Raw genomic sequence first — 13,588 nt, forward strand, 5'->3', positions numbered from 1 at the left:
AAGTTTGTCTAAAGAGTGTAACAGCAATGAGAGGCGCCTGGTGGTGGTCAGTTCCCTGGCTCTAGTTGTCTCTGAGATCCAACACAAACCTGCCCTTCTATTCCTAGATTGCTCCACATTTTCTAGAATAAATGAACCCAGGATCTAAATATTTGTGATCTGGCTTCTGATTCTTGCAACTAAGGAATGTTCTAAACTACTGTTTGGACAACACTCTAGGCTGCCATTTTTTAAGAAAGGAACTTCCTGGAATTAGGACCCTAATTCTCAAGTTCTTCAGCAGCACCTAACCTCAGCCTGCTCCCTAAGCCATGTGATACAAATAAACGTAACGTGCTTCATTTTATACTCAAAGTAGAACAGGATTTTATACTTTAAATAATCAAATGGAAACAGGAGAGTCTCTGAAAAATATATATTCAAAAATAAGATAAAGAATAAAAGTTGAGTTGAGTCTTCAAAATTATGTATCTATGTAGATATATATTTGTGAATTCAAACAGTTTATGGTATGGTTTCCAAGGTATATAACACCTCCACTGACCAAAAATCAAATGGGTTAACATTTCCAAAGTGTGAGGAAATAAATTATATGTCCCACTAGTGATTTTAGTGAGACTTTAAGAAAAATGATATTTATTACTTTATTATTTATTATAAGGCTACACACACCTTAATGGTGTATATTGAAGCTGTGAGCCACTACAGACAAAACCAGAGAATTCTAGATTGTTTTTAAGGGAGTATCTGTCCCTGCATTTGTGAATGTTTACTGATAAGATCTCTCTTTCCTTCCTGACTCCAATGGCATTAGTGGCAGAGAACATGAGCATGTGTTCCCTTCTTTCTCTTCCTGTGCTTATAGGCACATGACACATTTCCTTCTATCTTTAAATACAAAGGAAAAAATCTTTTAAAAAATGTATTTAGAGGTGCTTTTTCATGATTTTTTGCCATGAACCTTTAAATCATCTTGAAGCAGGAAGTGTCTCACTCTCCTGCTGAAAGCTGTTTCCCTTAGAGTGTAAAAGTGTCAGTTTTTCACAAAGTCACTCTACTGTGAAACTCTTTTGAATCAGATGGCGCACTTAATTGAGGAAGGATGAACCGGGGAACAGGACTGGCTGGAATGTCAGACATTTCTTTTGTCTGCAGTTCTGGCTCTCTGCTATCTCATAGAAAACCTGGTTAGGGAGTTGATTATAAAAACAAATATATTTAAAAAAAAAAATAAAGATGAAAATTGTAAATATGTATTTCCCTTTTAATACAAAGACCAGAGCAGAGGAAAAGAGAAAGAAGAAATTGAAAGTTGTATTAAAGAAATCATAGCAAAATACAAAAAATATAATTAGCTCTGTCTGAAAAAGAATAGTTATGAGAAAGGTGTGGGAAGTAGAATTACACATGAAAATGGATCTTAACATGTACTTAGCCATAGTGATCATCATTATCAATGTCGCTCAATTATTGCCCTTTTTATTTATATTTTCAAAGTTAGAATATGACCTGTGTACTTGAATATTATTAAATATATGCACTGAGTGCATTTGTCCATAATTTTGAAAACTACATACATATTTTAAATATGACTCATGGATTGTGTGGCGTGAGATGCGTGCAAACCTACGTTAAATGTCATAGAAATTTGCATTTGGCAGGATGCATGATTTCTTCCAGTCTGTAGTTAAGTCCACATTAACGCTTTATTTATTAGATGTGTATGGATTCTATGTTTCAGAGGTGATTTATACAATGAAGAAAGAACATGTTCTTTGGGCTTCTCTGCTGCTTAGTCTTGCCCCTGCCCCTCTTAAAGCTGATCCTGAGGAAGATGAAGAACATACAAATATCACAGGTAAAACGTTATATGTGTTTATCTTTTTAAGCTAGTCAAAGCTCTCAATTTTAATCCAAACTCTAGCATATTTTTCTGTTGTGTAAAAAAATTAGTTTTTATTAAAGTGAATTTTTTCTTTGGAAACCTCTTATACCTACTGTGTCTTTTTTTTTTCTTCTTCTTCTTTTTTAAAACTTAGTCCAAAAATAAGATCATTTTAGTTGAAATACTTCCCTTTTTTCAGGCTATAAACACTGGAGTAGCTCTGAGATATTGCAAGGAGCAAACTGCTCTGGGAACAACTCTCTAGGGCACTTGATACCACCCTGGGGTGGAGAAAAGTGTGAGAAGGAAAGGGAACTACAGACATCTAAGGTATCAGCCATTCTCTGATTCTTGTCCATATTTCCAAAGTAAGAATTTCCAAGATGAGTTCAGCGTAAGAATCTAGTCAAGCAAGACACCAAAGGACCTGGTAATATAAGTTATCCCATAAAGCTCTGCATCAAAAAATAAAAATATTAACAATAAAAAATAGAACAAGAGAAGACTATACAGTGATTGTCATTATAAATGTATACCTTTCTTAAAAGTAACATACTGTGGCAAATTAGCAAATTGTTGATAGCAATCTGAAGTCATCCGTAATAGTGATAGAATATGAACAAAATAAAACCTTCTTTTTGTGTAGCAGTTTCTGATGTGTAAAAGATTTTCATGAACACATTCTTATTTTGTATCTCTAATAAATCTTTAAAGTGATTGTGTTCAGTGTACTTCTCTGTAATAAAGACTGAATAAAACATCTTCTGTGCCTGAAAGTGTGGAAGGTGCTAGGGAACCAGCGATGGCTGAGACCGGGGTCTCAGGAATCTCACAATTTCATAGGGAGACTGAAGAGTGGAAGGTTATCTCAGTACAGCGTAGTAAATGGAGTGAAGGAAGCATGCATAGGTACTGCCACTGATGCAAAGAGGAAGGAGACTCATCCGAGCTTGGCGACCTGAGAGCTTGGCAAGGGGAAGTGATGTTATAAAAATTTCCTGGAGATGGAAAATTATTTAGTGCAGTAAATACCATAATGTGCCTTTTGAAAATAGGAATTTGACCATTATGAAATGAGTTTCTTCATTCAGCTTTTTTCTCAAAAGGGATTAGGTTCAAGTTCTAACAGTCTAGGGATTACAGAAACAAAGGATGTGGAAGATAAAGTCAGTCCCGGCAGGGAAAAGGCAGGCAACCTCAGTTTTGGGAAGTGGGAGGAGAATGAGCCCAAATGTTCCCAGTATTCTCCCATTCCAATCCCCCTCAATCAGACTGAGAAAACATACCCATTAGTCAGGAGGGTCCTGAAATTGTTGCTGCCACAGCCAACCATAAACCAGAGTTAACTCACCAATAATTAAGCGAGAATTTAAAATCACTATAAGGTAGCGGGTAACAAAGAATTTTTAATCTTTAAGTTAGATTTGAAGTCCTCTTGGCTACTAGCTGCACAGTCTTACCTAGTTTTGTTTTTGTTTTTGCTTTGTTTTTAATTCATTTTGCAATAACATGATCTCACATCTGAATAAACTCAGTTTTGGAGATACAATTTTATCACAGATGCCAAGATCATGCCATCATCCATTTCAACTGAAATAGGTACTGTTATTTATAGAAAAATATGTACAATTTTATTGCTTCTCTCACAAGTCAATGTAGACTTTTTAAAAATCAATCCAACCAGAAGAGACGATGAGATAGAATAAACTTCTTGATAAGACCACGACGATAATGAAAACAGCTTTAAAAAATACTTTTGGGCTGAGAGAGAGATTAGCAAGGAACATTTAGAGAAAGGCAGACATCTTTTATAGTATTCAGAATCAGACAGTCTTGAGTTTGTAGGTGTGGTTTGCCATCTAGGACCTTTGTGAAATTAAATGAGTTATTTAAACTCTCTGACTTCCAAGGTTCCAAGCTGTAAATAAATGATGTAAATAACTAATTCCATATGGCTGTTATATAAACCACATAAAAAACATCTGGCACATTTTATGATGCAGAGAAAGCAAACCGTACTTGTCTATGTTCTTCACTGCTAGAGAAATTGAATCCTTTAGTCAGACAGGCAAGCAGCACATAGACTTTTAGCAAGTTACCTGAAAGCCCTAGATTCACAAACAAGTTCCAGGAGAATGAGAATTCTAGCAGTCAAGAGCATGGCATGTTCTCAGGTATGAAATATTATAGTGAGCCTTCTATCCAACATCCCAGGACACAGGGAAGGGGGAGGTAAGAATGTAACCCTCAAACTATGAGACATAAAATACATTTCATCAATTAAAAATGATTAAATAAACCATAATCCTATTTTTATGGTTTCATCAGATTAAATTCCTACTAGATCACCCCGTGTTTTCCAGTTTCATGGTGAGAGGCAGGCAATCCTTGTCTCTATAAGCATTTTTGTTAAGTCTCAATTTCAAGTCTCGGGAAAGTTATCCATGACCTCCTGAGGAGGCTAGCTTAGGTATCCTAGTATATGCTCGCACAGCACCCAGAACTTCCTGAATATTTATGTAAGTCAGTCTCCAGTGACTGTATGTCCCATGGAGGAGGAACTGCTTGTTGCCACCTAAGTTACTGTCATATCTGCAGTGACAGCACAGTGTCTGACACATGCTCAACACATTTATTAACATTCATAAAGGTTTATTCAAAGTAAAATATGAAAACCAGGGCAGACTTCCACCCCTTCTGAGTGCAGTGTCAGGGAACTGTGTGTCAGACAGCACACCTGGCCACTGCCCAATTCCAGGGATGCTGTGCTCAGGTGTGGGGCACAAGCTCACTGCACAAAAGAATATTCTAATATAGGATTCATTGAGGAAATACATTAAAATACGAATTATAAAGGTGAATAAGCTAATAATAAAATACAGCTAATAAAAGTTAATACTTAGTGTTTTTTCTTTAGCAAATTGCTGTAAAATTATCATTTATCTCCACCATTGAAGCCATTTTTAGTTTTACAAAGTGAATTTTAGAAAGAAATGTTATTAACTGAGCAGAACTTTTTACAACTGAATCTGTGTGCTTGATGCAAATGTCAGTTTTGGAATCTTAATCATAGACCTGTAACAATATCACTCAGTTATAAAGAAAGTTTGAGATATCTGGTGTAAAAACAAATGAGGTCAATTCAAAACCCATCATTTATGGTGTGAATTTGAGCCACTTATTTAATTTCTGAAGTACTAGTTTATAATTTATAAAATGGAGATAAAAATGCATAACAATTGCAAAATGTCCAGAGCATAATCATTACTCAGTAAACATTAGGTGTGACTGCTCAACTAGTAGTGTACTATTTTTTGTTTTTGTGGTGCACTACCACCACCTGGTGGCACAATTACTTAATAGCCGATTGAGCTTGGGGTGAGTATATCCTTAATACAGAAAATGGAAAACATTTAGCTTGACAATAAGGACTATAAAAAATATTAAGAGGCCGAGCTCAATGGCTCATGCCTGTAATCCCAGAACTCTGGGAGGCCGAGGCAGGAGGATCTCTTTAGGCCAGGAGTTCGAGACCCGCCAGGGCAACATAGTGAAACCCTGTGGCTGTAAAAAATATAAAAATAGTTGGCTGTGGTGGTGTGCACCTGTAATCCCAGCTACTCGAGAGGCTGAGACAGGAAGATCACCCATGCATTTGAGGTTACAGTGAGCTATGATCGCACCACTGCACTCCAGCCTGGGAGACAAAGTGAGATGCCATCTCTCTATAAAGAAAAAAAATTAAGAGTAAAAAGTAGAGGAATCATCAATGAGAAAGAATCTGATATAAAGCATTGATTTATAAGAAATGTTTTTTTCTAAATATATATGGCAATTCAGGTATTAAAGTTGCTTGTATTCTACATGTATAGATCTGTATATTTATATTAAAGATGTCTGTCTGAAACACTGCTTCCTTAATTTGTTGTCTCTAGAGTTCTAAAGTAACATTAACTTGGGAATGAGGACCATGATACCATATGAGAGGTACTACAGGAATTTCTGAGATAATGGCATACAGCTTTAAGATACCTATAAGATTCAAAATGACAGAATATTTTTATTCCTGGTTCATTCCTTGAAATTATGCATATGAGTTCTGATAACTGATTCTGAGATCATATATTTATAGAACCGATAGGTCAAATTTTTATCAGTATCAAAATACATGTCTATAGTGTAGAAACAGTGCTAATTCAATACTTGTGGGCCTGCTCTAAGTCGGATGCTCCACTTAGTGTCTTTACGCAAACTGTTCTGACTTCTCACAATTTAACAACTCAAAATGTCAGTTATGGCATTATAAAATCCTTAAATAAACTCAGAGAATATAAACGCATTTACAATTATTTGTAAATGCATTATTCAGAAAAAGCTTTCAGTGATTTTTGAATTCAAATTAACAATTATAATTTCAGTGATGAAGAGAGAAAACATGGTTTTTTATGTCATGGTTGTTTATATACAGATATGTTTCTATGGAAAATATGTTTCCAACTCTGTCAAGTATGATTATATTTACATTATAAATTTCTCTTTAAAAAGTACTTGTGCATGTCATTTAAGAAAAGTGGAGAATTTCAATGAAATCTCAAAACATTTAAGAAAAATTATCATTCTGAATTTTACCATGCAATATTCATATTTGTAGGTACCAGAAACTCTTGATGTATCTGAGAGACTCTTTAAAGCCAATTATCATATTTCAGATAAGTTCAACATAAAATGTTAAAGAATTAGAAAGAAAAAGAAATGCCAGTTAAACTTGTACATGTTCAGTAATTATTAACTCACTTTGATAAAGTTATATACATACATGCTATAGATATTTATTGGATTTAGGGACATTGTGTTATTGGTGTAAAATTATAAAAAATACTATATTGATAAACACAAACTTTATATTTTATCAATGGAACATAACCCCAGAGAAAGTTGAAAACATACAATTCCCCAGGTGTATACAACTCAATTTTAGTTAAAGGTTTGGCCGGCATTATTACTTTCCAGTTAGCTAGTTCATGACAATTGTGTTTAGTGCTGAAGTTATCTGTCTATCATAATTATTCCCTGTCATATGTTATTCTACCTTATTAAATTTTGGGTCTGAAAAACTTACTGTTCTATCAGTTCTGTCAGCTCAATTTATTTCAATTTAAAAAAATAGTTAAGTCAGTTATCAAGCAAATCAAAATTGTGAGATAGTATTTTATAAATTCAACTCAAATTTTTTAAAATTAAATTTGTGTTAGTAGTTAAGATAAAATTCACGTGTTCATAAATAGTGTCATATGAATCAAACATCATAAAAATTCCAACTTATGTATAGAAAGCTATATTTTTAACCTTTCCAAGATTACAAGGACTACCTATCATTTGATGACTCATATAAAAATTAGCAGTAACATTCCAATAGCTTTGTTATAGAGTTTTAACATTATTGAAATATGGCTATACTTGATATTATTAATAATACAAAATATATAATTAGAATAATAAAAGGTTAAGGGTAGAAGAGATTTGATACAATTATCTAATCCTACTTTTATTATTTGCATATTTTCTCTTTTAAAAAACATTCACATAACTTTTGAAATTACAGGACGTTTAAAGTGGATTTCCTTTCAGATGATCATACATCCACAAACTTATCCTTAATTTCAGGCTTTAAAAATATTTTATGTGAAAATTTTAAAGTGACATCTATTTATGTTCTTTTGTTCAAAGTAAATTATTTTAGAGTACATGCACTAAAAACTCTTTTGAAGGTATGCATATAATCTGTTTTAATTTAATACAATACTACTGCCCTCTAGAGGGCAAATTGGTTCAGGTCACTTACAGGTTTCACTATCCACCATAAGGGATCAACAGTCAATTCCCAAAGACACAGAAGATACATAGACTCAATATATAGACAATACTCAAGAATATGATATGACATTCTTTAGTCATTATTATTTTCATTGCACCAAGCACAATTTTCAGTGTCTTTCTTTAGTGGTAGATTCTGTAAACAAATGCAACTTATTTAAAATTAGACCTCTATTAATATTATTGGACTTGATAAAAATAAAATTTTTAAAAAATTAGTTGAGTTTTCTATATGTTCATGTCCCTTCTCAAGATAGGAAATTTTTCTGTTATTAAAATCAGTGACTAAATGTCTAGAGAAAAAAAATTTAGCTCAAGGTCAAAAGAATTCCCTCATTCTATTTAAAACATAGAAAGCAATGTTAGTTTTTTCAACATTATTAAAAACCAATCATGGTAAGTAAAAGAATACCCCATGCAGTGTATTCTTTTTGTAACATCAAACAAGTTAATTTTCATAATTAGGGAATGGTTCATTATAGTGTGATATGTATAAAACACATATATATTTAGATATATATGTATATATATGAGAATGTGAATATATTGTTGTTTTTAAAGAGTTGTTTTATGTGTGAAAAGTGACACAACTATGGTTTAGGGAGAGAAACTCAAACGAATTGTCCATTAACTGAGTTAATGGTAGAGGTCTATTATAGACACATCCATATCAATGAGATTGCCTTATATCTATTATTCAATTCCCTCTCAGTCAACTGACACAGATTTAAGCAATACCTGTTAACAAAAATCTAGAAAAAAAATCATAATACATTTTTTCCTTTAATAGTTGATCAGCCATCAACTATTAAACTGTAATAGATTATAAAATGTGCCTCATTTGGTGAATTTATTAACTTTACCTCTTTGATAACTGAATAACTTTTTATGGTTTCTTATCAGCATATTTTATTGTTGTACTTTTACTTTAAATCAGGACATATTATAGAGAAAATAAAGAACATTATTAAAGTGTTGATGGAGGATTACGTGTTCTGTCTTTTATTTTTCCCATGTAGATACTGCGCTGCCACCACTGAAACCTATGCATTCATTTTGTGCGTTGAAGGCAGATGATGGCCCGTGCAAAGCAATGATGAAGAGATTTTTCTTCAATATTTTCACTCAACAGTGTGAAGAATTTGTATATGGGGGATGTGAAGGAAATCAGAATCGATTTGAGAGTCTGGAAGAGTGCAAAAACATATGTGTAAGAGGTAGGCTTCCGGGGACCCTTATTACTCAAGAGCCTTAAGGATTATTGGGTCTAAGCTTAGATTTGATAGTTTTAGAAAAAAAAGTAATTTGATACTTTTTGAACATTCCAAAGAATCTTTTATTTTCACATATTTAGCTTTCATGTTCAACTATCTTTTTTTTATTTTTTCAAATCAATTATTATAAAATATATTCAGCCTCATTTACTGTCCTGTACTCTTTTCCATAATAAAGAAGGAAGGAAAACCCTCAAACTCACAGAACAGTGAAGTATCATTGTATGAAGTGAATGTAATTCAGCCTCCCTGAATTGCACTCTGAGTTGACAGGAAAGTGAATGTTAGTCACATTGACTTAGTCTCCTTTATCAACACAACGGTCTCATTATGATTCTCTCTCATGATCATGAATCTGAAAATTCACTTTGAGGCTCTGTATTTCCTAATTGGAAAATTCTAAACTGCATTAGCTAGTAGAACCATATAAATGAAATTTAAGTCTTTTCTGTTGGAACCTTGAAATACTGTAGAAAAGACAGTATCATCCCTGCTAACCCATGTATACTTTCCTAAACCCACCTTTTCTTTTTATGTTATTTTACTAAGTTACAAGGTTAAAAGAACATCATATTATATTAAGTTATTAAACTTTATTCTGCCTTAATCCTATTAATTTTCTTTTTTTGCAAATTTTGCAAATTACAATGTTATATGTGGTTTTATCTCTTCTCACTAAGAAAAATTAAAAGTAATTACTGGTCAAAATTTTGAATGTTTTTATCTCAGGTTATTCTGAATTGTGAACTACTTGAGGGATAAAATAATCTGAGTTGCCCTTATGTCCCTAGTTTTTAGCCCAATATTCTCCCATAGCATGTTTTTAAAACTAGTTGGATTGAGCGATAGTACTACAGAGAAGATATCTTTAGTTAGTAACACTAGATGTCTTGTATTTTGCAAGTCAGGCAGCTCTGCATTCTCACTCTGATAATGCCTTCCGAAGCAGCTGTTACTAAACAGCTTTGGCATCTTGATGCTTTTGGCCTGTGGGACAATCTCAACGTGGTGGAAAGAGAGAACTTCTCTCCTCTATGAGTCTGTGAGATGCTTTGTTGTATGCTCTAGAGCTAATGTAAGAGAATAGACATGAAGATATTTCTTTAGCCTCAGAGCACTTATTTTCCTCTTTCCTCTCCATGGATGTTCTATGAATGTTACTGACACAGTTTAGGCAGCTCAGTGGTCCTCAGTGGTGCCTTTGGTTTTTATAATCGTCTGGTCATTTTCCATTCATCACAGATTTCTATACCCTGTTTTCTTCCCTACATGTTGGGCTACGTATCCTTTTGTGTTGAGCTGAAAATCATTCTTAGTCTTCAGTATCTTGGCCAGAGGCCTGATTTACCCATTCTCTGTAATCCTTGCTTTTTCACTTGTCAACCTACTTATTTTCATCAACTTGTCTCTTCTTGAAATACATACCTGTTTCTCCTTTTTTAAATAACTCACAAGTCCTTAGAGTTTACCATTGTGTAAAAGTTATTCTTTTTTAAGAAGTTAATCAAATGTAATCATCTCATTCATCAGTGACAGCCCTACTTACACTCTTCTTTAACATCGTTACTGACTAGCATATAAATGTAAGTTGCTTGCCCCCGTCCCCTCATTATCTCTTCAAAAGCCACTTCATATTGTTGTATGAAGGCCTGAGTGTTTTATACAGTAGATTACTCTTAAGGCTGTAAGTGGCACATACGAAAAATACTGCTAAACTTTTTAATAATCACCTAAAGAGAGAATTCAATTTTTGGCCATCATAAATAACTAGAACTGGACTTTATCTTCCAACATAAAGTACTAAAAAACTGGACAAAATGTATAAAGCAGTTGTTTGCAGACATGATTCAAAGGCAGCACAGAATTCTGATCTCTGAGAGAAGAGAAACATACAAGATGAGCCCTCCTATCTCCCCTGCTTTCTGTATGAAGTTATTCTGAACTACAGTTAAGAAAAGGAAATCCAAGTACAGCATGATGGTCTCTCAGAATAGAATAGGTGAATATTGGAGATTAGGAAGCTGAGGTGGCTGGATTTTTTGTAACAATGTGTGGGAGATAATGGACTTGTACAGAAACACCTAAGAAATCTGGTTAGGGTCCTCTTTGAGTTTGCCTGTAGAAGGATCATCTGCCTGTTTTAAGAAAGATGATTCAGTGGCTAAAAATGACATGTAATCCAACTCATATTCTTTCTTGCTCTCCTTTCTCTCTCTACCTTTCTGTCTCTCTGGTAGAACAACTAATTATATGTTAGTTGTGGATTTAACCATCCCCTTCTCCCCCTCCCACCTGCCCAACACCCTATGAATGTTATTTCCCATATGTGCACATTAGTGTTGATCAATTAGTACCAATAATATGTCCCAGATGCGTTTCCTTCATTTCTCCTCTGAGTCTGGTAATAATAATGAAACTTGCAATGGGGTTGAGATAACAAGACAGGAGAAGAAATCAGGAAAGGAGATGATGCTGGTCCATTCCATCCCTATTCCCAACTCACTATAAAAATTATCTATTTTTATATGTAAAGTAAGGTGCCTGAATTATTTTCATATTTCACATTATTTTTTTATTTCAAAATATTATGGGGATACAAATGGTTTTGGTTACATGGATCACTTTTGGGTCATTTTTGTTATTGTTGTTGGCATTATTTTTTTTTTATTTCAGCATATTAAGTCCCAAAACAATAAATGTTGGCATGGATGCAGAGAGATAACAACACTCATAAACTGCTGGTAGGACTACAAACTAGTACAGCCTCTGTGGAAAGTAATATGGAGATACCTCAAAGAGCTACGAGTAGAACTACCATTCGATCTAGCAATCCCATTACTGGGCATCTACCCAAAGGAAAAATAGACATTCTATAAAAAAGACATCTGCACTAGAATGTTTATAGCAGCACATGGATCACTTTTATAATGCTTGAGTCATGGCTATAAGTGTGCCCATCACCCAGATAGTGTTCATTGTACCATTAGGTAGGTTTTCACACATCCCCTCCCCCTCATTCCCCCTACTTGATTTCCATGAGTTTTACTCATTCTGCACGTGTGCTCATCAGTTAGTTCCAATTTACTAGCAAGTACATGTGGTGTTCGTTTTTCCATTCTTTAGATACTTCACTTAGGATAATGAATGGTCTCCAGTTCTATCCAAATTGTTGCAAAAGGTATTAATTCATCCTTTTTATGGCTGATAGTACTCCATGATATACATAGACCACATTTTGTTAATCCACTCTTGAATTGATGGGCACTTGAGTTGATTCCACATCTTTGCCACTGTGAATTGTGGTACAATAAACATTTGAGTGCAAGTGTTATTTTTATAAAATGTCCTTTTTTCCTTTGGGTAAATACCCAGTAGTGGGATTGCTGGATTGTATGGTAGGGCTACTTTTAGTTCTTTGAGGAATCTCCATACTGTTTTCCATAGAGGTTGTACTAATTTGCAGTCCCCACAACAGTGTATAAGCATTCCTTTCTCTCTGCATCCATGCCAGCATCTGTTGTTTTGGACTTTTTAATAAAAGCCATTCTTACAGGTGCAAGGTAATATCTCTTTGTAGTTTTAATTTGCATTTCCTTGATGATTAGTGATGTCGAGCATTTTTTCATATGTTCATTGGCCATTTGTCTTCTTTTGGAAAGCTTAATCATTTTAATTATAGATATTCTGAACAGAAAATTTAGTCATTATGAATTCTCGTTTTTGTAAATGTGTTAGAAACTTTTAACATAGTTTTTGAAACATTATTATGTTAAAATTAAGTGGCTTCGTGGTTATAATAAATAGAAAAAATTTTTAGAGAAAAGAAATTTAATTTTTGACATTCTGTATAAGAATAATTTAATGGTAATAAATATGTCATCCTAGTTTGTTCAATTCAAATTCATGGTATTACATTATAAATTGTAGCAATTAACATATGTATACATATTGTTTTGATTGCAGATTATTCAAAGAAGTTTACAAAGACAACATTCAGAAAAGGTGAATATTCATGTGTGTGTAAATTAGTAGCATTTATATAAGGCATCTAGATATTCAATTCTTAGGTTTCTCTGATATGAGATTGATCATAAATTCATATGATCTTTGAAACGGTGTTTTGTTTCCTTGAGTATAATGAAAAATTAGAAAAATGTACACATGATATTTGCTGGGGGAGACTCCAAACATCCTATGTACTCTCATCCTAATGCAGCATGACATTTAATTTTAATCCATTTACAATCCAGAGCCACACATGCTATTATAACACCTTCCAAATAGTAATTTAAATGTTTCTAGTCTTTAGTTCTCTGGTCTCTAGTCCCTTGTTAATCTCAGCATTGTGTGGCTTCAGCAAATTTCATTAAATATTCCCCTGAATGGATACATTTTGAATTGTCAATAGTTCTATATACAAAAGTAAGTGGAGAGGCCGGGCACGGTGGCTCACGCCTGTAATCCTAGCACTCTGGGAGGCCGAGGTGGTGGATCGTTCAAGGTCAGGAGTTCGAGACCAGCCTGAGCAAGAGCGAGACCCCTCTCTACTAAAAAT

At 33.8% G+C, this 13,588-nt stretch overlaps 1 protein-coding gene across 3 annotated transcripts in view; it reads left to right on the forward strand.

Annotated features, from left to right (window-relative positions):
* Positions 1-13,588, forward strand: part of TFPI (tissue factor pathway inhibitor) — a 69,385-nt gene that overhangs the window by 32,416 nt on the left and 23,381 nt on the right. For 2 of the 3 annotated variants that reach the window (XM_069469834.1, XM_069469849.1), the window contains exons 2-4: positions 1,742-1,858; positions 8,779-8,976; positions 12,997-13,035. In XM_069469834.1, coding sequence (XP_069325935.1) covers positions 1,756-1,858; positions 8,779-8,976; positions 12,997-13,035 — 340 coding nt within the window. In that variant the 5' untranslated portion in view covers positions 1,742-1,755. The remainder of the gene's footprint in view (positions 1-1,741; positions 1,859-8,778; positions 8,977-12,996; positions 13,036-13,588) is intronic. The other variant, XM_069469840.1, reaches the window with a different exon arrangement.

Source organism: Eulemur rufifrons, chromosome 1 (assembly GCF_041146395.1).
Source record: "Eulemur rufifrons isolate Redbay chromosome 1, OSU_ERuf_1, whole genome shotgun sequence".
Classification (NCBI taxonomy): domain Eukaryota; kingdom Metazoa; phylum Chordata; class Mammalia; order Primates; family Lemuridae; genus Eulemur; species Eulemur rufifrons.